General features: G+C 43.2%; 1 protein-coding gene across 1 annotated transcript in view; it reads left to right on the forward strand.

The window, feature by feature from the left end:
• hydin (HYDIN axonemal central pair apparatus protein) overlaps nucleotides 1-23,321 on the forward strand; it is a 64,920-nt gene that overhangs the window by 20,917 nt on the left and 20,682 nt on the right. The window contains exons 19-45 of the mRNA XM_035525645.1: nucleotides 2,782-3,020; nucleotides 3,152-3,413; nucleotides 4,196-4,339; nucleotides 5,993-6,136; nucleotides 6,913-7,226; nucleotides 9,449-9,559; nucleotides 10,811-11,075; nucleotides 11,297-11,506; nucleotides 11,599-11,739; nucleotides 12,449-12,623; nucleotides 13,258-13,430; nucleotides 14,473-14,594; nucleotides 14,670-14,806; nucleotides 14,897-15,024; nucleotides 16,057-16,251; nucleotides 16,843-16,989; nucleotides 18,366-18,605; nucleotides 19,062-19,191; nucleotides 19,989-20,162; nucleotides 20,287-20,451; nucleotides 20,859-21,017; nucleotides 21,123-21,307; nucleotides 21,529-21,642; nucleotides 21,795-21,978; nucleotides 22,235-22,376; nucleotides 22,687-22,849; nucleotides 22,938-23,171. Of these exons, the coding sequence (XP_035381538.1) occupies nucleotides 2,782-3,020; nucleotides 3,152-3,413; nucleotides 4,196-4,339; nucleotides 5,993-6,136; nucleotides 6,913-7,226; nucleotides 9,449-9,559; nucleotides 10,811-11,075; nucleotides 11,297-11,506; nucleotides 11,599-11,739; nucleotides 12,449-12,623; nucleotides 13,258-13,430; nucleotides 14,473-14,594; nucleotides 14,670-14,806; nucleotides 14,897-15,024; nucleotides 16,057-16,251; nucleotides 16,843-16,989; nucleotides 18,366-18,605; nucleotides 19,062-19,191; nucleotides 19,989-20,162; nucleotides 20,287-20,451; nucleotides 20,859-21,017; nucleotides 21,123-21,307; nucleotides 21,529-21,642; nucleotides 21,795-21,978; nucleotides 22,235-22,376; nucleotides 22,687-22,849; nucleotides 22,938-23,171 (4,797 nt within the window). The remainder of the gene's footprint in view (nucleotides 1-2,781; nucleotides 3,021-3,151; nucleotides 3,414-4,195; nucleotides 4,340-5,992; nucleotides 6,137-6,912; nucleotides 7,227-9,448; nucleotides 9,560-10,810; nucleotides 11,076-11,296; nucleotides 11,507-11,598; nucleotides 11,740-12,448; nucleotides 12,624-13,257; nucleotides 13,431-14,472; nucleotides 14,595-14,669; nucleotides 14,807-14,896; nucleotides 15,025-16,056; nucleotides 16,252-16,842; nucleotides 16,990-18,365; nucleotides 18,606-19,061; nucleotides 19,192-19,988; nucleotides 20,163-20,286; nucleotides 20,452-20,858; nucleotides 21,018-21,122; nucleotides 21,308-21,528; nucleotides 21,643-21,794; nucleotides 21,979-22,234; nucleotides 22,377-22,686; nucleotides 22,850-22,937; nucleotides 23,172-23,321) is intronic.

Below are 23,321 nucleotides of genomic sequence, written 5' to 3' on the forward strand. Positions count from 1 at the left end.
TGTGGATATTGCTTAAAAATCAGTTTAATTCCCATAGTCACATATCTTATTTAATTGGCCTAATTTCCCCTCCATTTCTCTTTCAGTGTCTTTTTTTTTTTTTTAAGAGGGCTTTATGTGCTTTCTGAACTCAGATAATTTTAGCAACAAGCCTGAATTTATTTTGAAATTGTTTTTGAATTTGTTTGTGCAACCTGAACAGTAAGTATCTTCGGTCATTGCAGTGAAAAAAATACTCTGACCCTGTCTTATCCTCTAAGCCCAAGGACTTGGGTGTTGACAGGGCAAGAGGTTTTACAAAGCATTATTCAGATTCAATCGATGGTGAGTTTTCCTGAATTACATTACAGGCACTCAATACCATGGTCTTTCAGCCAGGATGAGGCTGTATGGGGTGCCAGATGATTGCAGAATTTTATAAAAGCAGATTAATTTGCTCTTTATGTATATGTATCCATCTGTTATGGGGATCCTACACACTGCAGCAGTGTAAGGTGTTTGGGAAGGGGGCATGTTTACTCCAGAGACATTTGGCATTTGGTTTCCATTTTAAACCTCTCCACAGTGATGAAGTTCAAAGTAATCAATGGTGTTAAACCTTGCTAATGCAAGCCTGATCTGATTATTGAAATTTCAGCCCGCTTGTTCTTCACTTAGATTCTTCTCTCAAAGGGAAACGGCTCTATTCCCGAACCAGGCCCACATCGATCATCTATCTCTCTTTTTCTCTCTTTTTCTGTTCAAATGAAGACTGAGAGAATAATCTATGACTCTAAGATGACTCCCTAAAATAATAGCCCTCCCTCCTTCTTCCTTGAGTGCCAACTTCATTGCAGGGAATGGTGCTCCTGTAATTTTCCTCTGTCCCCAGTCTCTGCAGCTGCTGGTGCAGGCCCTTTTGTTGCAGAGTTTTGGGCTGTAAATGAAAAAAGATGAAATCAAACAGCTTTCTGTGGGAACATTACTTAGAGCAGAGTGTCAGTGGTTTTCAACAGGAACCCAGGACACAAATGCTGCCTGTGTGTGTGAATGCCCTCTGATTGCTCTCTGCCTTTGGCAGGTGCCCGTGTGATCATGGAGAATGAGTAGTTCCTCTGAGAGCAGCTTGTGGAAAGCTGGCTTAGGCACAGCAGAGAATTGTGAGCGTTGTTGCCAAACAACTCATTTATAGAGTTATTAAAGTCAAAAAGATATTGCTATATAGTTTTATTTACACAAACAAATCTAGACTTATACAGAATATGTATGTCGTATTGCAGTTTATTCCTACACATTTACATACAGTATATCTCTGAGATAAATAAAGCTTGGCCTGAATGGCACATTTGGAGTATATTCGGAGTTTGGCTGAGTTGAAGGTGAAGGTGAGAGTGAGATGGCCAGAGCAGGGGTGCTGGAGTCAGAGGTCGTCTCCGTGGTTCCACACCACTGCAGCAGTGACCAGGCTCCAGTCGCTTTGCATGCACACGCGCCACCACAGGGACCAGCTAACAGCACATGTCAGTCTGGGGATGTGTCTTCTGCATTTCCTCCACGTCACACGTCTGCACGGCGCATTGCGCACCTGAGATGTGGAGACGCTTCGGCCCTGTGTTCAGCCCGCACAACCACTCTTCTTTCAGCCACGCTTGGACGAACACTGGGAGTGGTGCAGGTGGGACGTGATGAATGCAGCGGACTGTTCCCAAAGAGCAGAGCAAGCCCTGCTGAAGAAGATAAATCATACACCATTAATCAGAGTACCCCACTCACACCACACTCTACCCATGGTCGGAAAAGCCCAATTAAAACTTCATTCTAAAGACATCAATCAGCGTGGTGCATTATGGGGACTGATTTTAATCTGCTGTTCAGCTAATAGTTGAAGCTGCCTGTGAGAGGAGTTGGAGAGAGTTAGGACGCTGCCGCGTGCCCCTGCTTAGAGAGACAATGATGAGTGAAAGCTGCAGGGGTTTCCTTGGTTAGCATTCTAGCCAAGTTCCTTATTATAGAAAAAAAGGGCTTTGGTTTTTTGAGAGTGTGAAGGATTTGGCTTATGAGGTCGGCCTCTGTGTGAATACTCCGACATCAATGCTAAACCAGAGCCGGCCTCCCACAACTGATAAAACACAAGCACGATGCTTATTATCTCTGTTAGCCCCCCTACCTTTCTCCGGAGACTCATAGATGAGTGCAGATCTCCCAGTCTGCACTTGCCCACCTCTCTCGCTCCACCTTCCTCCCCTCATCCTCCCCACTGTTGGCCTCGATAGATGAAGGGAATCCTTGGGAAGTGAACACATGCACACAGATACACAGATTCGCACACACACATGCACACGCACAGTGCTTTGTGGAGGCTCATTAAGTAGATGGTCCTCATTAAACTACAAAGCAGAGATAAGATTTGCTTAGTGTGTGGCGATTGCTTGGGGAGTGTGTTGAATGGAAATGTTGGGGAAATCATCACTATTTTCAGATGGCCCAGTGTGAATGATAGAACCTTCATTAAAAACTGGACAGCACATGTTTGCATCCAGTACAAACAATTTTTATTTATTCATATTTAGAAGGTAAGCAATTTTAGTTGGAAATTAAACAAATTCCATCATAATTTAAAAGCTTTGTTGTAATCAATAATAATTAATAATACATTCTTTGCATGCCTCCTTTATATATGTTGTATGTCCTGAGTGGGACTGAAAAGTAGCTATGCAGTAGTTTAAATGCAGTAGTTTGGTGGATTGAGGTATGAGCTATTTTGGATTTTGGCGCGAGTTATTATTGGTGGTTTGTTTGTAGGCTCGGAGCAAGTCTCAGTGGCGTGTGGAGCCTGTAGAAGGAGAGGTGCCCCCACACGGGCAGCTGGAGCTGCATTTGGTGGCCAACCTGGACGACACACTTCCTTTCCAGGACAAACTGCAGCTGGCCATCCAGGACAGCCCCACCTGCACTGTCGCTGTGACCGCCACAGGAAAGGGCACCACCATTGTCACCGATCGACCCTTCGCTCCTAGCCTGGACCTCGGAGCCCACTTTAGGTACATCATAAAATGCAGTCTGGAGCATTTGAGATGGACTGATCTAAATAGTTTCAGTCCTTTTATAAAAGTCTGCCATTCCCTGCTTTTTAAGCACTGAATGAACACACCTCCCCACATTTGCCCTGCAGCTCAGGCCCCTGCCAGTACCACTTCAGAGTGAGCAACAGGGGCCGCCGCCTGCATCAGCTTTACTGGGCTACCGAGGGGTATCCCCAGTTCCGCCGCAGGGGTCTGCTGCCGTCCAGAGCCTCCAAGGAAGGCAAAGCGAAGGGCCCTCTGGCGCCGCCACCTCAAGATGCCCCCATCTTTGTGCTGACGCCCATGCGGCTGGAGCTCGCACCGGGGCAGTCGGCCCACATGCTGCTTGAGGGATCATGTGATGTACCCAAGGTGGAGCTAACACTTTGTTATTCATGGATGAATTGTACTTCAATGTCTAAATAGGGTACATGGCATCTGGCTGACTTGGTTTAACATTGCAGCAGCAGTGGCTTTTGAATAAGTATGTATCAGTTATTTACTTCTAAATATTCTTAATTGGGGCTTCTGTGTTGGTATAGCAGCAGTATAGTATTTAATTGCAAGCTCGCATGCAAAATGCTCCCACCATTATTTGAACAACTTTAGGAACGTGCACTTTTATTTAGCAAGTCGACTTTACCTCATGTCAGTGTGATTGCATATCAGACTTACTATACTTCATGCAAAAAAATGAGTAATAATCTCACTTGCGCATGGAGCAAGTGCTGCACTACTCTGCTGCAGATAGCAATACGGGCAGCTGAAGGTTGAATAGCACAGAGATAAGGGCTTGAATCCTCCCTTAATCTTTTCTCTGTGGAGCCATGCCAAACAACGTATAAACTTCTCTAGGGGCACCGCTGCCCTGGATCCCCATTGATTACCTGTGGCGAGGGAGAGGAGGGGAGGTGAGGAGCAGAGATAAGCTCTGGCTGCACCAGCCTATGCCAGGGCTTCACAGCCCTGGATAGCGCGGGCCTGGGAGTACTTCAGCACGCTGGAGCTCAGGGCTGACACAGCATGGCTGTATTTCAGAGCAGTGCTGTCAAGTCTGCTTAAAGATCGTTTTAAGATAAGATATGAGACTATGAAAAAGGGAGCATATCTGACTTGACGCTGGGAATATGAAAGGTGTGTTTGTGTGTGTGTAGGTGGTAAGAGAGAGGCTGGTATGTCATGCCATCGTGGGTCACCAGAGTGGGAAGGAACGCATAATGACTGTGGATGTCACATGCCGGTTCATTTCCCCGGTCTTGGAGATCTCCTCCCAGCAGCTCAACTTCTATGTGGAAAAGGTGTGTATGCATGTGCCTTTACCTGTATATGTGTGTGTCTCTCTTTCCCTGTATATATGTGTTTGTGTGTGTGTGCATTTTAATGACTGAATAATCCTGTGAAGTCCTCCAGCACTACATAAGGTTAACCTGCTTCCTTATGGCATTTCATAATGTTATCAGCACGAGATTTGGGCAGAGCCCACTATTACATAAGGGCTCCTAGATGTCATTTCTGTCATGTGTCAAAAGAACCGTGCTGCATTTCAGTGGATGAAAGATTTTGTTCATCAAATGTTCATGTTAATGCTGGTAAGGCTGCTTCATACACCAGGGAGGTGTCGGTCTGTTCCGTGTGCTTGGAGTGTGGCAATTATCTCTTCTCTCAGAAAGTTTCTCCATACTGGATTATTCATTTCTTTGATTCTCTAGAGCAAACAGTGCCCATTACTGGATGTAGTGTATCCTGTCCAGCTCCTGTCCAGCTTGTCTACAAAGCTGCTCCAAATCCTTTTAGGTATCAGTGGATGAATATATCAATCAGTTCACTGTTGAAAGATTCATTCACAAGGCTTCATTCACAGGGTAGAATTATTGTCTAATAAACTAGAAACAGACAGCAGATCCAAATACTGGCACTGTGGATTGCAGCATTATTTTGTCTCGATAAAACAGTTTTCTTCCTTTTACTTTGTTTAAATTAGTGGATCAAATTTGCTATGCAGAAGCTGCAGCTTGTTTGATGAGGTAACAATATTTTTAGGACAGCAGTCATGATGTGCCCTAGAACTAGTGTCCGTAGTATATATGGTACATTCCTGGTCCTCTTCCATTCTAACAAAGCTGAGGAATAAGCACATCCAGTGCAGGGAGAACCATCATCATAATGAAACTGATTTTCTGTCTGCACTATATCACTTTTATTATCTCTCTCTCTCTCTTACACACACGCACACGCACACACACACACACACACACACACATACACACACACACACACACACACACACACACACACACACATATATACACACATACACACACACACACACACACACACACACACACACACACACACACACGCAAACTGTTCTTTCCGCATTCTGAGCTTTAGCCATACTGATTTTCATAGATCTCCATTATCTTCTGACAGCCACTTTCATGGTACCTTGCCAGTTCATCTTCAGAACTAAACTGCTAATTTGGCACAGTGGCATTCTTTTATCTGATTTGGACCCATTTCTGTGCATGTTGACAGCCTGTACTTCTAGATTTACAGGCAGCTCATTGCAGGGCTTGCAGGACTAAAGCAATTAAAGACAACGAGAAGAGGAGGATGAGGGAGGGAACTCAGTGATTGTGGATGGGGCTGAAGTCTTGAAATTTAGAAATGGGCACTGACCTTACAGAAATAATAGATGTCTGTAAAATATTACTGCATTCATCCATCCAGGGGTTGCAAAGTATTAGATGCCTCTCCTTATGAATTCAATGTAGTTTAGAATCACAGATGACAGCAATGACCAGCTGGAATCAGAGAATGGAATTTAGAATCGCAAAAACTCCATGCTCATATGTTTATTTCTGGACTAGACTTTGTGTGCACTTTAGTTGCCTTGCAGTTGTTTGTGGTTGTAGAGTTCAGTTCACTCACTTCAGCTTGGTGTACTCCAGGTTCCAGGCATGTCCCTGGTGCCTCAGTACCAGAGTCTGCATCTGAAGAGTGTCTCTGCACTGGCCCTTTCCCTGGAGCTGACAGTGCCAGAGCCCTTTGGGCTCTGTGAATGCACTGGAGATGACTTATTCACTATCACAAAGGTATACTCAAAATAAGACTCCTTGTGATGGCTGTGGGATTCGGAATGTTACCATGAATCAAAACTTTGGAAAGCTGTTTTTTGCCTCCTGAGTAGCTCCTTAGACTTAAATGCTCTTATTGGAAAAAAGACAAATCAACATCACAATCGCTTTCAATATAGGTTTTAAAATTCCTTCTCTTTCACTGCAATTCATCAATGCACCCATGAAAATAGCAAGTAGCCATACTGCATTGACATAATTATATCACATTAAAGTTTCTGTTTTTTAGTTTAGATGTGTTTAGATGATCTTTTTGGACCAGGTTGAGCCAATTATTGGTGATTTATTAAGGAGGCTCCATGTAGCACCAGTGATGCTACATCTAACTCCAGAAAGGTTTCAACTACTGCAAGGTTCTCGGCCTACTAAAGCACTAGGCTGTTTAGTGTTTTTATTCCTCCATTACATCTAATTCAATTCATTAAGTTACTTCACTTGTGGCAGAGCAGGGAAAACATTAAATTATACAATGGTATAGCTACTTGAAAGAGACACACTGAGAAAAAAATTATTTTATCTGAAACTTTTTCTCGTATGTTGGTGCATCAACCGAACCCACCAATAAGATGCAGACCTATTTTATAAATACTTGATTTATAAATCAGCTGAATGCCACTGTCAATACGCAAGCAGTTTAATCTTCTGTCTTTTATGTCTGGATTGAGAACCCATGTTCTAGAGTAATTGAACCATTACTCAATCTTGCTGTCACTCCAATTTGCTGGTGTGTATAGTGTCTGGTGCTGGGCGTGGGTGCCGAGACGGTGGTGAGGGTGCGCTTCGACCCCTCCTACCGTCCAGAACTGGAGAGCCGCGTGACTGAGGCAGTGCTGGAGATTCGCTACTGCGGGCACCCACAGCGGGACAGCGTGGCTCTGCGGGGCGAGGTGCACTTTCCCAACCTGCACTTCTCCAGCAAGGCTGTGGACTTTGGCTGCGTGCTGAACTGCACCGAGGCCCAGCGGCAGCTCACCATGACCAACTGCAGCCCTCTTCCTGTCTCCTACCGCTGGGCCTTCCTGCTGGACCAGAAACACTACAGCATCAGGTAGTGGCATCAGCACTGCGAATGGGCAGATCCTTTTAAACGCTTGGTTCGAAACAAAAACAGGCTATCATGCTATCATGGATAGTAATGCCATTCCTGATAGACGCCAACACGTGGAATATGAATCTTAAGCGTAAATCTGCCACAACATGATTTAGATCCAAATCATTTTTAAAAATTATTAAAAATAACCAATTACCTTGGTAAACCTATTGCTTTAAGTTTGTTATTTTAGGCCTTTTAATGTAGGGCATGTTGGTAAAAGTTTCCCATGCCACTTAATTTTACTAAAACTTGAAGGACAAGTTCACCCAAGAAATGCTAACATTGCTATTAGTGATTGAAACCTAGTACATCTTGCCAGACAGCACTATGCAAATGAGATAATGGTCACTGGCCCATGTATGCTTTCATTCATTGTTAGGCTCATTAGCACTCTGAAGTATTGCATTTGTTTGACCTTAAGCTCATATACCTTATAGATCTGGCAGAAGCTATAACTCCCAAGAGATGCAGTCATCAGAAAAGAAGTTAACTGATATCCACACCGTAAAATGCACACACCAATCTTATAAGGAGATTCATTAGGTTATGCCATATTTCATGGTTACTTTTAATCTCATATCTTGCATGGCAGTAGAGCTGTCCCTCACTTGCTGGCTATTAACAGTATGGTGCAGCACGTTTTGCAACACAGACAGTGCTGTGAGTGGCTTAAGGCCTGGTACAGTCTTAGTGCTCTAGTGAGAAGGGGAGACAGACGGCATGGAAGCAGCTGCCAGTATAGCGTCCAATTAAGATGGCATTTAGGCAAGCTGTTCTTTCCCCCTCTGTTAAACAAGAGTGGCCGGCACCACTCTTCTTAAGTGACCTGCCATTCCTTCTCTGTAGAGTACTGTGGAGCCTTCATCTGTCCCTGCTCACAGTGCTGAGCCACTGATACGGAGTGGATGGCTTGGAGTGTCAGCACCATGGTTAGCTATTAAACCTAGAGGACCATAGGCTTACTTTCTGATGAAGTATTTCGGTTGAATGTCCTTTCTTGTGTTCTTGAGCCCTTGAAGTTGAAGAAGAAAAACAATTTTGTTAAATGTACAGTACATTTAAAAGTGTCCCGGGATACGTTTCCTGGCACCTTCATTTTGCCCTTGAACATACTTGGCTGCACATAACATTGTAAACCAACATTCATTACTTTTTTGGAACATTCCTTTTTATTTATTTGTTTAAGTGTTCCTTCAAGTTTGGTTACAGTCAGTTCTCAGTATAGCAGTCCGTTCTCAGAATAGCAGCCAATTCTCAGGGCTCATGCGCCCTCTCCAGTGCATGTAAAAGCAAATATATCTCTTCTCAAACTACCAGTACTAGTACTAGAACAGTATCCTGGGGCATTACATATCTGCTGCTCCAGCTGCATCTCTGCTGCACTGAGCAGTCCTTTGACTGGTCTTATTTCTCACAGGCTATGAGAAGACATTGAATAAACTGTCATGTTGAATAAGCTGTTGGTGATTTATGGTAGAATGATCCAGTGAGCAGCATTCTCTCTGCTGATGGGAGTGTTCAGTGATAGCTAAGCTCATTGATTATCAGTCTGCAGTCACTATCAAGCATTACATCTAATTTGGATGCAAAATGTGGTTTTAGTTTTAATGGCATAGCAACTGGTAAAACTGTGTATATGACCTAAATAATGTCATTATGTTCAGGGAGAATAACACTTCACTCACATGCATGCAACAATTGCAAAGCTCACAGTAGCAATGAAGAGCACAGCATGTTAAATCTTAGCTGTCAATAGTGGGCCAGCTCCAGGCCTCGAAGAGTAGAGTTTTTATAGTGTTTAATTGTTCTTCAGCTACTGGCATGTCCTGCTTCGAATAAATCAATAGTGCTCTCCATGAGACTAGCGTACCGACCAGTAAAGATTAATGGCTCCCCCCTGCCTCTGCTGAGCTGCCCACTGGCATGGCCACCTAATATCACTGTGACCTTTCCTATCAATACCTCTGAGCTTTCAGCATGCATTGTCCAGCATGCTAATTAAAAGCCTGTGAGTAATTAAAGCCTCTACCATTATACCATTCCACTAAGCTGTCGCTCTTTGCCGTGGGGGGGATTTCTTGCTGACAGGTGGGGTTTTTCGTCTGAATTAGCTGACTCCCGTTCACCATCCATGGCTGATGAGCAGTGTGATTGCCTTCTCTCCTGTGTCCTGGAAGGTTTCCCAGTGAGAAGAGCAGTATGGAGGGAGTCATGGAGGAGAGGCAAGATGACACGCCTAAGGAGCCATCGCCGACGTTGGGGGCTCCCACTAGGGGGCGCTGGAGCAGGTCTGACAATCTTGTCTATCAGACACCGGGAGCTGACATTGCTTAGGTCCCCAGGGTAGCTCTGCTAATATAATAATGAGAATAAATATGAAGATGGATGTCTTCCAAGTGTCATGACACATCCTCTTGAAGTCTTTTTTTTTTTTGGGAACATTTCCGATCAAACCAGTGCGGATCACCTGTAAACCTCCACAGTACATCGTCTGGCTGGACACTGCAGGCATATACGATAACATGTTAACAGTGTGGCATAAATTAGCCTTTTTACAGTGTTATTGTGCCTCTTAGTAAATACTTTGTGTCCCACTAGAGCCTTCAGCCAGATGGCTTCCCCTGAGAGACTGTGCATCACTGCATTAACAACTGTAATGTACAGTCTTATTCCTGCAGTGCTGTCAGTTTTGCTTAATTAAATTGTTTGCTATAGAGATGTCATGGGGATTAGCGTAGGAAGACAAAATCCATGCACATGCATAAACAAGGGAAGCAGAACAGAACAAAGGCCGCTTTACACTTTAAATGAGATTAATTTAAATGTAAAAGGGAAAAAAATATTGTATTTTAATGCATACAATAGGTGTTTCCAACTGGCAGAGGCCTGTTAATATTTAATATGGAAAAATGAATTTTCCATGTTAAATATTACCCTTTCTGTCTCCGTGAATGAAAGGGCGTCAATTAGACTTGATTCCACATACAACACTGCCCCCTGCTGTTTTTCCACAAGACAGCTTGCCCAAACCCAGAGCCACCTCACAACAGAGAGCCCTTGTGTTTGAACATGTGACAATAGTGCGTATCTATGCATCCTGCTCTTTCAGGAAAAAAAGAAAGAGAGCAAAAGGGCATTTATTTGTTTTTTCACTTTATTTGTCCCCATTTATGCCTCTTTCACTGCTGGCCTTTTTCACTGTGCTATCTTGTATCCTGTGCTCCTCAGCCATCTGGGTTTCTGGTGGATCTTTCTGGATTCCTGTGCAGCTTTGCAGTATCGTCTCTTTTGTGAGGCTGAGATTTCCTGTGGGGACATGTTGTGATAGATGATCCTTATTCAATTATTAAATCTTCTTTGTAATTAATGGCTGCTGTGACAGTACCAATTTTATCTTAGCCTGACCCTATAGGCTGGTGGACCAGAAAGGAGAGAGACTGAAGCCTGGTAGTTTGACTGTCATTGAGACCTAATGGGATTTTGTTGCATTTTGATTGAAACTTGTGATTTATAAATGTTCTTTGCTGGCAAATTCACAGACCTCAGTTGGCAGAAAAGGAGCCTGTTGACAAGAAAGACCCTGAAACTAACATAAAGGAGGGAAGCGGGTCCCCGAAAGAGCCTTCTACGACTTCCGGCCCAGATGTTTTGGGATGGGAGGAAGGGCTTACCCATGACCGGAAGAGCTCTACTTCACTTGGGCAAGAGAACTTGAGAATGTACCCAACAGAGAGGCCCACTGCAACAGAGCAGAGACTCAGCACTGCCAGCCTAACAAGCAGGGAGGTGCCTGGAGTGGAGGAGGTGGGTACCAATCTAGTTCCTGTTTTCTAAAATCATTGTGTTAAGAGTATCTTAAATGAGAGAGAGTGTTCGCTTGACCATTTAAAGAAGATCTTTGTTTTACAATGCTTTTGGGAAACAGCCCGGTTTTGTTAATGGTTTTTGTTAATGGTTCCAGTTGTTATATAATATCCTTGAACTGAGCTCAAAAATATTCACTGTCATTATATTGTTTCTCTCAGGTCTTTGACATCTTGCCAATCTATGGGGTGCTACAGCCAGGTGAGAGGCAGCTGGTGACGTTTTCATTCTTTGGCCACACCCACATCAGTGGTCAGGTGTTGGCACTGTGCGAGGTGGAGGATGGCCCCACATATGAGATCACACTCAAGGGAGAGGCTTCACTGCTCACCTATGCCCTGGACACCACTGACATTGACTTTGGCCCTCAGGTCGATACCCTAATGCATGTTCCATTGTTTGGTAGCTTTTAAATTATATACTAGAATCAAAGATCATTTTAAAAAGTGTTTCTCTTTCTCAGTTGTTTGATCGTGTAGCAGAAGCAGAGATCACTCTGAGAAACACAGGGAAGGTGGGCTTTGACTTCAGTGCTCTGCTGACAGAGGAGAAGGTGTCTTCTGAAGACCCCTTATCTGGTCAGCCCCTCGTCATACCCAGCAGGGTGAGAAGCTATATGCCACCAGGAGTCCTTTTTCAATATGTAGGGACAAATGTTCTGGATACGGTGAGCGTTCCAAAGCATTCCTGCCTAGGTGTGGTTTGGTCCAGAATGCTTCCAGAGCCTATGTTCCTCAGCAGGGTTAGATAACCATGCTCATGGAAACAAAATTGTTCAGGTGGGATTACTTTGAGTGAAGTAGCTTTTCATGGATTGATTTTACAGTATACTTATGTTAATGCACATCTTAAGCAAAATTGGTAGTAAATAACTCAGCTCACGGATTCACTTGCACTGACTGGCATTAGTTATCATTATAGTTTTGTGTCCACTCTGACAGTCTGACTATCATAACCGTTCACATGTGTCCACTCCAGCGGACTGAATATGGGAACCATTTGAGCCTAGTTTGGAAAAGTGAAGTTTGGATTAAATAAATTAGATAATTAGATTTACCAAACATTGTAATGTTGGGCTAAAATGTACTACACATAGTAAATGCAGGCTCTTTCACTGGAATATCTCTCTTAAAGCAATTTTCACATGGGAGAAAGTAAGTTGTTTTTCACTCTCAACAACTCTCAATGTCCTGTGAGATCCTTTTTGTTGTCTGTGAGTGTCAGTGTGTAAGAGGCCCATCATAAATACTGTGTTTTAACATTCATGTATTGTGATTTGAAATGACTACTTAATACCTGATCCAAATTTTTAGGGCTACGTTGAGGCAACTGCAGAAATGAAGCTCTCTGTGTACTACCTGCCTGGAATGCCAGAGGTTTTTCACAAGACTTTACAGCTACAGGTTGCTTTCTTTGAGCCAGTGGACATTACACTAAGAGGAGAGGGTGTCTTTCCTAGAGTGTGCCTGGACCTGCCCAGGGACCTGGGTAAGAGCTTAGTTGACTACTGCTAGGGTTCTACTCAAATGCCTCTGAACCATATTCCATACATCCTGAGTGCTTTCTTCAGGCTTGGGCTCCCTTATCTAATACGTATGTGACTCGGGTCCAGCTGAGAGGCCAGCCTCGCTAGAATTTTTGCTGATTGGGAATTTGAAGTCCGCTATAATGGTGCTATTAATCACATATATCTGACCCTGCACCAGTTCAGAGACCTGTGGAAGAATCTTATTGATCAAATACATCTGTTGTTGGGCCAGCCTGGAAATTTGTGAATGAGTGTGATTAATCTGTGGAACCTGCCTAGAATGCACATTTACACTTACTGGGAGCTCTGATCCAGACAAATGTCAGCAAATGTTGGTTTTGAAACGGAAATAAAGCAGAGGCTTTGATTGGGTATCGATTTGAGGTGCTGCAATGCGCTGCTTAGTCAGGCATCTGGTAGTAAAAAGTGCAGATCTTTGGTTTAATCCATGGGAGATCCTGAATGTTTACACCACAAGGTTGTTGCTTTTTACACAATCTAATTTTGCTCTAGGCAAAAACAAATGAAATTGAACCCTAATGTGCAGAATGACCTGCCAACCCCGATCCGGGCCGAATCTGTATCTGTGCATAGATGAGGAGCGCTATAGCTCTGTGCTGAAGGAGGCTAGGGAGGCAGTGGAGAGCAGAAGACAAAGAGAGGAGGCGCTGAGCAGACCTGGGACAGGATGGGCAGAGGAGCTGTGTGAAGAGGACTGCACCCCCACTGTGAGTGCCCTGATGGAGCCCTGCACACCACTGAGCACGGTCCAGCCCCTTTCATAAACCTATTAATTCCCCTGTATGTTTGTAATGTTCTACGTTTACACCACAGATGTGGCCCAAATCTGATTTCCTGACCAAATCCGATTTTATTGGGAGGCTGTACACATTATCTTGTTAATGTAACATATTTCCAACATTAATCTGAACAGATCATGATACTAAACTGACCCACATGCAGAAAATATCAGTGTTTCAGGTGGTATGCTCATCCAGAAGTAAACAAACAAAATGGAGTCAACAGACAGCCACTAGCTAAAGGTTAATGCTTACATTAATCTGCAGTAGATATAGCCTGCAAATTTGGAAACATTAAATATCCTACAAACAAAGAACAATAAGAAATGAACAAGAATGGATACATTTATTTGCAAATCTCTTAGTTCCCGCTAATTACATCGCTAGGAACATGCAATGCCACAAGCTTGTCGTTCCTAAACTTACGATTAGGTGACTGTTGCTATAGACAGATAAAACAGATAAAAATGGAGTGCTCATTTGCAATGTTGCCTCACTATCTTGGCAGCATGAAAATATGATGAATGTCGAGGTGGACTGACATAAAGGTTCATGACTTTGATCTTGCCGCTCATACTAAGTCACATTGCTCCGTATCAGACACATATTGGATTTCAGTACCAAATATGAACATGGCCTACATCAGAACTGAAAATGTTGTTTTTGCTGTTCACACTACCATGCAAATGATATGTGTCAGATATGGAAAAAAAGATACGATTTGCACTACATTTACCTGCTGTGGGAACATAACATAATTTATCAGGACCACAAACTTTTAATCTGTGTAGAAGGCAAATTCTAAAGATTTCCATGGTCTGTATAATCTGAAAAATGTGTCTTCGTTGGTGTTTGATTTGCATGTCATTTTGCTTCTGTTGTAACATTTGTTATTGACCATTTTGTTGGTTTGTTCACTTATTGAATATGTATGTGTGTGTGTGTGTGTGTGTGTGTGTGTGTGTGTGTGTGTGTGTGTGTTTGTTTGCAGTATGATGCTTTGTTGCAGATGGAAGTTGAAAGATTCCTGTTGAAGGAAAATGCCATAAACATAGAGAAATCCCGAAGAGATTCTGAGCAAAGAGAATCACCTGGATCCACAGATAGCAGATGGCGCAAAAAGCTACGCAGGTAAAATCACAGATTTTCAAAAGACCTTTGTTTTGACTGATGAGAAAGTGTGTTTATAAAGCATCATTCAAACAGGATTGTTTTGCCTGAATACATCTTGGACTTTGGCTATGTGATCCATGGCAATATTCCTACCCACATCATCAAAGTGACCAACACTGGGCCTGTCTCAGTGACTTTCAGAGCTGAGCACCGATCATTAGCAGGCACAGGTTGGTTCATGATGCATCACTTGGCTACTGAATGTAATGTCTTATACATTGAGCCTTGAGATGATATTATTGAGTTCGCATCCTTTCCAGGATTCAGTACAGAGTTAGACAGGGTGAAGAATCTGCCCTACTGTGAGACGGAGACATTTGAGGTGAAGTTTGATCCACGTGGTGCAAATTTGGATCTTGGAGAGATCAACACTGTCATGTCTTTACAGGTAGGGGAGCTCAACACTGTCATACATTTACAGACTGGGGAGAGCCCCACTTTCATGTCTTTAATGGTTGGGGAGACCAGCTCTGTCATTCCTTTACAGGCAGGTTAGATCAGTAGTCATACTTTTACAGGTATAGGAGATCAGCACTGTCATGCCTTTACAGGCAGGTTAGATCAGTACTCATACTTTTACAGGTATAGGAGATCAGCACTGTCATGCTTTTACAGGCTGGGGAGATTAGCACTGTCATGCCTTTACAGGTTGAGGAGATTAGCACTGTCATGCTTTTACAGGTTGATGGGAACAGTAGTCATGCCTTTGGAGGTAGGGTTGCTAAAGTGTTTAGGGAACAGGGGAAAGTTTGGATAATTAATTTCCTGGGTATGTTTGTCCTGCCTTTTCTGTGCAATATAAAGAAAATAATTTGAGTGTTAATTACTTCACGTAAACCTCAGTAAAGTGTTTTTTTGCAACTAATGAAAGAGTGTTCCACTTGTGGCTGTGCTTACTGAAATATCCTACACTTCATAAAACAATAAGATCTAAACCCTGGAAGATTGAGGGACTAACTCATATGGTTTTTGTTCGTTTGTATAGGAACTGAAATGGAAAGGTGTTGCCTGGTTGTTAAGAACTCTTTCTAACTTTAAAGCTCCTAAGACTTTGAATTAATGTGGCATCTGCTGCATTAATGACACTTTTCAGATAAAAAGGCTTCTATGAGAAAACTATTCACCATTCAAGTGTGATATTTAGCTCCTGGAGAGGTGGTACATGATTCTATAGCCTTTCACTTAACATAAAACACTTAAAACATTTTTCTGAATGTATCATTTATGTACATACATGTGTAGTGCATTTACTCTCCTTCATACTATACAAAAATAATGCACCCAACAATAATAATGTGATGAATGGAATCTAGTCAGAGATGGGTTTGTATAGTCTCATAACTAACTATTTTTTGATGTTATTGGCCATGTTAGTGTTTTTGAAAGAAGAGACTCCTTTAATACCATGTGTGATTGACAGGTTCTGGGCGGTCCTACAGTGCAGGTGCGTCTGCATGCTGTGGTCACCATGCCCTCCCTGACAGCCTGCACGGATGTGTTGAATTTCAACAGCGTGCAGTGCGGCATGTGCCAGGTGGCTACGGTGCAGCTGCAAAACCCTGAGCATGTGCCCTGCGAGTGGAGCATCAAGGAAGAAGAGCAGCCAAAGAGGAAGGTACAGAGACTTCCTACACTCCCTGGTGGGAGTACAGCATGTGGTGCCACTCATAACAAAACGTCCAACTGCAGTCCTGAAAACGTGGTGCAATGTGTCATTAGGCACTAGACATGCATGACATACGGGTTCTTGACCTTAGGCTTTCATTCCAAAGCATTGGAATTTGAAAATACCAGCAGATTATAATTCTTATAGCACAGTAATAGGGTAGTTTTCTGTCTTGGGTTTAACTTGTAAAGCTCACGGCAACAGCAAACAGCAGTGCAGGCAGTAATTGCCTCCACGTTCGGCATGAGCTGCATTTCTTTCTCTTCTGTTCACATAAATTCCACGTGGCTGTATTTTCATTCGCTAAAAGCAGGCGGGTTTATTGATGAATTATAGCTAATGACTAGTTATCCACAGTATTAGCTACAGCATTGAGGAACATTTCTCTATGTCACATTCATCTCCCTTGCATAATTATAGCTTTACAGATCCTAAAACAAGGCTAATCTACATTTGTGTGAGGGAATGTAAATGGTTCTCTCATTTCTTCAAGATTTTGTCACATAAATGACTTAATTATTTCTTTGGTTTTGTATTCAGACTGAGAGGCATGTCCCACTTCACCTGAGACGAAAGGCCCCTATAGAGCAGCCACCTCCACTTATCTTTGAGATGCTCCCATCCAGTGGTGTGGTGTATCCTGGGGACAGGGTCAATGTTCAGGTCAAATTCAGCCCTGCTGAAGGGGTAAGGTCAAACACGAATGCTCCGCACAGTAACTCCAGAATTACCAGGTGTTTGTTTTGGAGAATTTACCAGAATTTAATTTCATGTTTTTGTCCTGTCCAAGATCTAATACAGGTGAATTTGTTTTGGTAGTTCTGAATTCTTCTAACCAGCAGTAAACTGAGCTGATAGTCCCTACCCCATCAATAAAACTGACAATATGCTCTTATAAGGCATTAAACCTAATCCTAGAGAGAGCTTGTGCTCCCAACCCCTTTATCGGCTCCTATTTATATATCGTAATGCATATCTTGCCGGAAAGACTGGTGTATATTCAGTACTCATCCTTCCCATCGGGCCATGCGGCTGGCGCCCTGCTAGGTCTGATCAATGAGCCCAGAGAGACTCTGATAAGGGCTAAGCTGACACACACACCTATTCTTATCTCAGTTAGGACTGCTGCTTATTTCCACACACAAACGTACACACACACAGACCCACACACACTTACACGCATGCACAGACCTACACACACAAACACACACAGAGACACACACACAAACTTGCACACAACCTGCAATCACTGAAATATAGACACACAGATATCATAGAATGCTGTGTTTTGTCAGAGTGTTTTAGAGAATGCTGTGGTTTGTCAGAGTGATTCAAATGTATCAGTGTGGGAGACAGCATTATACCTGAACAAAAGATTATGCACTCATCTTTTAATACTGTATTGGATGAAAAACATGGTTCTACATGGCAAATATGTATTATGAAAAACCTAAAATATGAGCTTTGGACATAATTGGACATAGACTCTGTAGATGACATCAGTATTATAATGGGGAAAACTGAATTTTTAAAATGTATTTCTCTAGATAAATAATTTAGCAGATGACATGACAACGTTCACATTTACTTTAGTTTCAAAATGTAAAGAAAAATACACAAAGACTAAAAGAATGAGTGAACATCGTAGGTCCTTGACAATGACCTGTAATGCTCAGGTGAACTATTAAAGTACTGGCAAACAATTCAAACTTACCTCACACTATGATTACATGTTAAGCGACACAGCATTACATCCACATTCATGTAGTCACCCCCTGGTGCTGCCCAGAGGGTGAGATCCACTTTTGAGTTTCGACTTCTCTCAAGGTTTCTTCTTCATGTCAAGGTGTTTTTCCTTGCTGTTCTCATCCTCATCAAAGATCTAGATCCATATTTCTTTAAGAATGCTTTGTGAGAGTGTTCATTGTAAAAAGTGCTGTACAAACAAAATTGACCTGAAATTCCACTCACCCGAATAAGCAGGCAGTCAATAATTTGCCTCCCACATAGACATAGACCTGTGGGTCAAGTCATTATCCCTCTCATGTGTTTGTCCCCTGCAGAGGGCGTACAGAGAGACATTGGTGATAGCCGTGGCCCAGAGCACCCAGCGAGTTCTGCTGCTGGCCCAGGGCCAGGGCGAGGAGCCCCAGCTGGAGTTCTCCACCTCGGTGCTGGAACTGGGTCCTGTGCTTCCCTACAGCAATGGGGAGGAAGCTGAGGTGCTGGTGCGCAACACTTGCCCCTACCCCATCGAGTTCTACTCTCTGGACTTTGACAAGCAGTACCTGGAGGAAGAAAAGGTTCTGACCCTTTTTTAACAGTTGGTCTGATTGGTGGTTAAGAAATGTTTTTTTTATTGAAAGGAATGATTTATGTTCCAACAACAAGGTTTAACCTTTACCCTTGTTGTGTTGCAGGTGTCTGAAGTGCAATAAACTGTTGTGACTTTTAGGAGTGCTTCTTCATTGAACTAAATGACTACTCTGTCAGGGATTTGACTCACTTGCACACAACAGAAACCTCTTTTTGTACAGTGTTACCCTTTGGTGACACTGCATCAAGACAAGTCTCTCTATATAGCTCCGGTTCGATCTCTTCTGCGCGCCAAACCACACACCAAATTTCAAAGTGCTGTATCCCAGTTCCCAGACCTACTTAGCTGTGACAGTACTTTGAAGCACTCAGCTCACCTAAGGCCTTTCCTGTCTGCTCTGTTGTTATCTGAACTTGAGCCACTTCTTATTTGGTCTCCACAGATCCTGAGGATGATGAATGGTTATGACGCACAGAAGGTGTTGCTACTGCCCCCTCGTGCCCCTGGAGAGCCTCTGCCAGCTGAACTGCTGGACTACTACAAACAGAACAGCTCCCGGGAGCCTGGGCACGGTACAGCGTTTGCCTTTACACGTGCATTAAAGGATTGTTCGACCCAAAAGGTTAATGATTGAAAGCTGATAGGTGCCAAATATCATGGGCTCATTTGCAAAATTGCTAGCTATTGGCTTTTATTCAGAAAAAGCTTCAGCATTTTTTGCTTTATTGAAGTCATAGCTTATAACACCTGTGATTTGATCTGACATCCATGGCATTCTTATAGTGCTTTGTTTCATGTGCCTTTGATTCTGGATGGTACTGTGAGATGAATCATGATTTTGTATTGTGAAGATTTTGTATTGTGAAGATAGTATTGAATGGCCACATTTTAAGTGTCACCACTGATCTGTGAAGTATAGGTGTCTGTATAGGTATGTGGGTGTGGGTGTGCTATATTTTGCCCCTAGTGGCACACAGATGGAGTTCAAAACATTACCAACATAAAACCAGCTTTGTAACTCATCTTTAACAGTGATATACAGTATGTATGAAATTATGTCAAACCTAGCTATGTTATGACTTGTATACTCAACAAAAGCATTACCTTCTGTTTAGATTTTAAGTTCTGTTTTATCATGTTTTATCCGTGAATGCTTTTTGTGTGAAGTGTTGATAAAGTACATACAACTCACTTGTACTAGATATGCTGCTTTTCTCAAAACTGGGAAATGCTGACAGATCTCTAGGTTTGTGAATGTGTACAGTCAGAGATCATATGCTATTCTTCATTCTTCATAAGAAAGGGATGCTTCCCGGTTGGGAAGTATCTTGGTTATTTTGGAACCAAGGAGCATCCATATGTCCTTTAGAGTCCAAGCCTGGCTCACCTAAAGAGGATGAGACTTCCAACACCAGGGAGAAGGGGGAGTGTGTGGCTCAAGAGGAGGAATTATCTAGCTCCCCACATGGAGCGCGACCCTTGGAGGATGACAGGGTAGAGACATCTGCTGTTCTATCCAAAGATATATCTCCCTCGGGTGCAGGTATGTTTCTGCTTAGTGAACAAAAGACTTATCTTCAGCACTCATTAATACTCGTTTAAAGCAATTTGCTTATACTGAAGCCATTATTCAGACAGAGGCAGATTCACAAAGCTTCTCCTCACAGACCAGTTCAAAGGGGACACAGGGGTGAGTTACGTGGGGGATCTGGAGGAGAACCCGGTTTCCAGAGCAATCGCCCACTACATGGGTGTGGATCTGTCCCCGGAGGGTCAGGCTGCTCACCATCGCAATGGCATTGGCATCATAGTGCATGGGGCTCCTCTTTCAGGTAGGATGCAGCGTTGTAATTAAAATGTATATAATATTTGGAGAGTTTTGAGTGAACAGCAAACCTATGCAGCCTTCAGTGCAGGTTAACACTGCTTTATATGCTTGTGGCTATGCTCTTTAGATTTGAATAGGCTTTGCAGTAACATGAACAGTAGTGTTTGTATGCAGGTTTCTGTATGGCACACTGCGTCAGTGTCTATATGGCACACTATATCAGTGTGTACATGGTGCATTGTGTCAGTGTGTATATGTTGTACTGTATAGGTGTGTATATGGTGAAGTGTATGTGTATGTGGTGCACTGTATCAGTCTGACAGTGTGCTCTTCAGCTTGGAAGTTTCTTTCTTTCTTTATCTCTGGTTTTGCCACTGGCCTGGTGAGATGATGGTGTGAGTCTATGTGTAGGTAAGACAGCCCTGGCGGTGAGTCTGGCGAGGCACTATGGGGCGGCGTGCCTGACCCTCGACGGTGTGGTGCAGGAGGCGGTATCGTCCGGCACCAGCGGTGCTGCCATGCAGGCCAGAGAGCTCATGGAGCTCACACAGACTACTGTGGAGGACACGGGTGAGGCTTGGAATAGCGTGCAGAATCCACAGCACATATGGGTTTGTTTGGCACAATAAAGCAGATTCAATTGATTTTCGGTGTGCTTTTGTGTCTTTGGCTCAGATGTGGCAGGTTCTGCTGGACAGGCTGTGGGAGTGCTCAGTGTGGAGGCAGTAGCTAGACACACAGCAGAGGGAGTTCAGGCCACTGACCGCAAAGCCCCCGCTTCCACTGTATCGACCTGTAACAAGACCAGCATCACTGGACCAAAGAATAACAACAGCTCCAATCCCACTGCTACTTCCATGGTATCTCTAATGGGATCGTACAGTACATAATACCAGCTACATAACCTCTAATGGGTTGGATTGATGCTGTTTGTAATTTACTGAATGTTATATTTTTCTGTGTTTTTGTTCAACCCTTTTCGCTTACAATAAAGAGGAGGCACAACTGTTGTTATGAATTAGAAGGGAAAATCAAGCATGTGCATGTGTGTGCGTAATTATGCTTTATTGTTTGTATACAGGCTGGGCAGGTTCACAGGGTACCGAGTGAGAGTATGAGCCAGAATGAGCTGGCAGCAATGAGCAGCTTACTGCCTGATGACCTGCTGGTAGAGATTCTGTCAGAGAGACTACAGGTAAGAACTAGCACAAAGTCTACAGACACTGGGAAATCACTTGGCAGTTGACATTAGTTTTTTCCTATTATGCAGCTGGCATGGTCATTTGTAGGTAATAAATACTCACTCTCCTGACATATTTTAATTATGCATCCCCATCCTGCCTTTAGCTTAGCGACTGTCACCGCGGTGTCATGATTGACAGCTTGGAGACGCTTTTCTGCCGCTCTCCAAGTGCTGCGCTCCAGATCATCCTCAAAGCCTTTAACAACCGCCAGCACATCTATGTGATTGACCTCATCAACAACTACTACGCCTTCAAAGCCACAGAGAGAGAACGTTTGCAGAGGGCAGGTGAAGTGGAAAAAAGATGGCACGATGGATAGGGAGAGAGGGAGGATGGATAAATAAAGAAGTAATAAAAAAGAATAATCCTTTAAAAGAAAATGAAAATACGAAGGATATTGCTGTGCCAGCTGCAACGGAAACATAGTAGTTAAACTGTAGTTACGCAGTTATGCAGATGTTGACAAATGTAGTGTTAGTGATAAATGGCTGAATAAACAATGAAGAGCAGCTGATGGTAAAAGCCATGCGTGTATGTGAACAGAGGCCTTACAGAGGGAGCAGATAGAGAGAGAACAGCTCCGTCTGCAGGACATGGATGAGGATGAGTATGATGCCCTACCTGAGGAAGAGAAAGAACAAATGGATCTCAGACACAGAGAGATGATAAGGGAACAAAAACGCAGGTAACCTGTTCAATTTGCCTATAGCAAAGATAGGACTCCCTCTTTGTCTAATAAATGAGGAACAATTTTAAATACAGAATGTTGTATATTGTACATTTTTAGCACTAGGTCAGTAATTAGGCTTTGTTATATTTTTAGGAAATTGGTTGTCTGTCCTTTATAAAAGGCTAAGTAATACTAATTCTAGATTAAAATTTTGTTCACTGGTAGATTGGCAAGGGTTTTAACTAGATCTTAGGATACTAGCTTTATTTTCTGGCCTGCAGAAGTGAGATGTAATAAGAATGGTGAGAATCTTATCTATGCCTAGTGCGCAGAAGAGGCTGGAGCAGGAGCAAGAGGAGCAGAGGCAGCAGGAGGAGATGGAGAGGCTCAGAGAAGAGGAGGAGATGAAGAAAAAGAACAAGAAAGGAAAAAAGGAGGTGCCTAAAGACGACTCCTCAGGAAAGAGGAGCCAGCTGGGAGTGAAGCAGGTCAGGGCTGCAGCTAGTGAGAAATACACATGCTATTCCTAAAGATGATAAGCTTACAAAACAGTTAATTCCTTTGCCCTCTCTATAGTCCGCTGTTGCACTGCATTGCGAAAGCAAACTGGACCAGCAGCCAGCTGTGCCTAAAGAGGGCAGGGCGATATCTGCTTGCACAGATAACAAAGATGGTAAAGACTCACCTCTGGAGAGTGCCAGAGAGCTCGAAGATGGAGGCAGGAAAAAGAAATCCAAAGAAAACAAGGACAGCAAGCCAGGTGGCCATGAAGAGTCTTTGTTGACACTGGATGATCTGGAGAGAGAGCTGGTCAGTTTAAGCCAAAGTCAGGCCCATTAATGGGTCTTCTGTCATAAATGAAAACAAGAAGAGTATTGTTTTCATTGAGAAGCCTGCGTAAGAATCTTTTGTCCCCAATGTGTAACATTGCTTGCAATCACCTTAGAGTTGGCTGTTGAA

Source organism: Electrophorus electricus, chromosome 4, assembly GCF_013358815.1.
Source record: "Electrophorus electricus isolate fEleEle1 chromosome 4, fEleEle1.pri, whole genome shotgun sequence".
NCBI lineage: Eukaryota > Metazoa > Chordata > Actinopteri > Gymnotiformes > Gymnotidae > Electrophorus > Electrophorus electricus.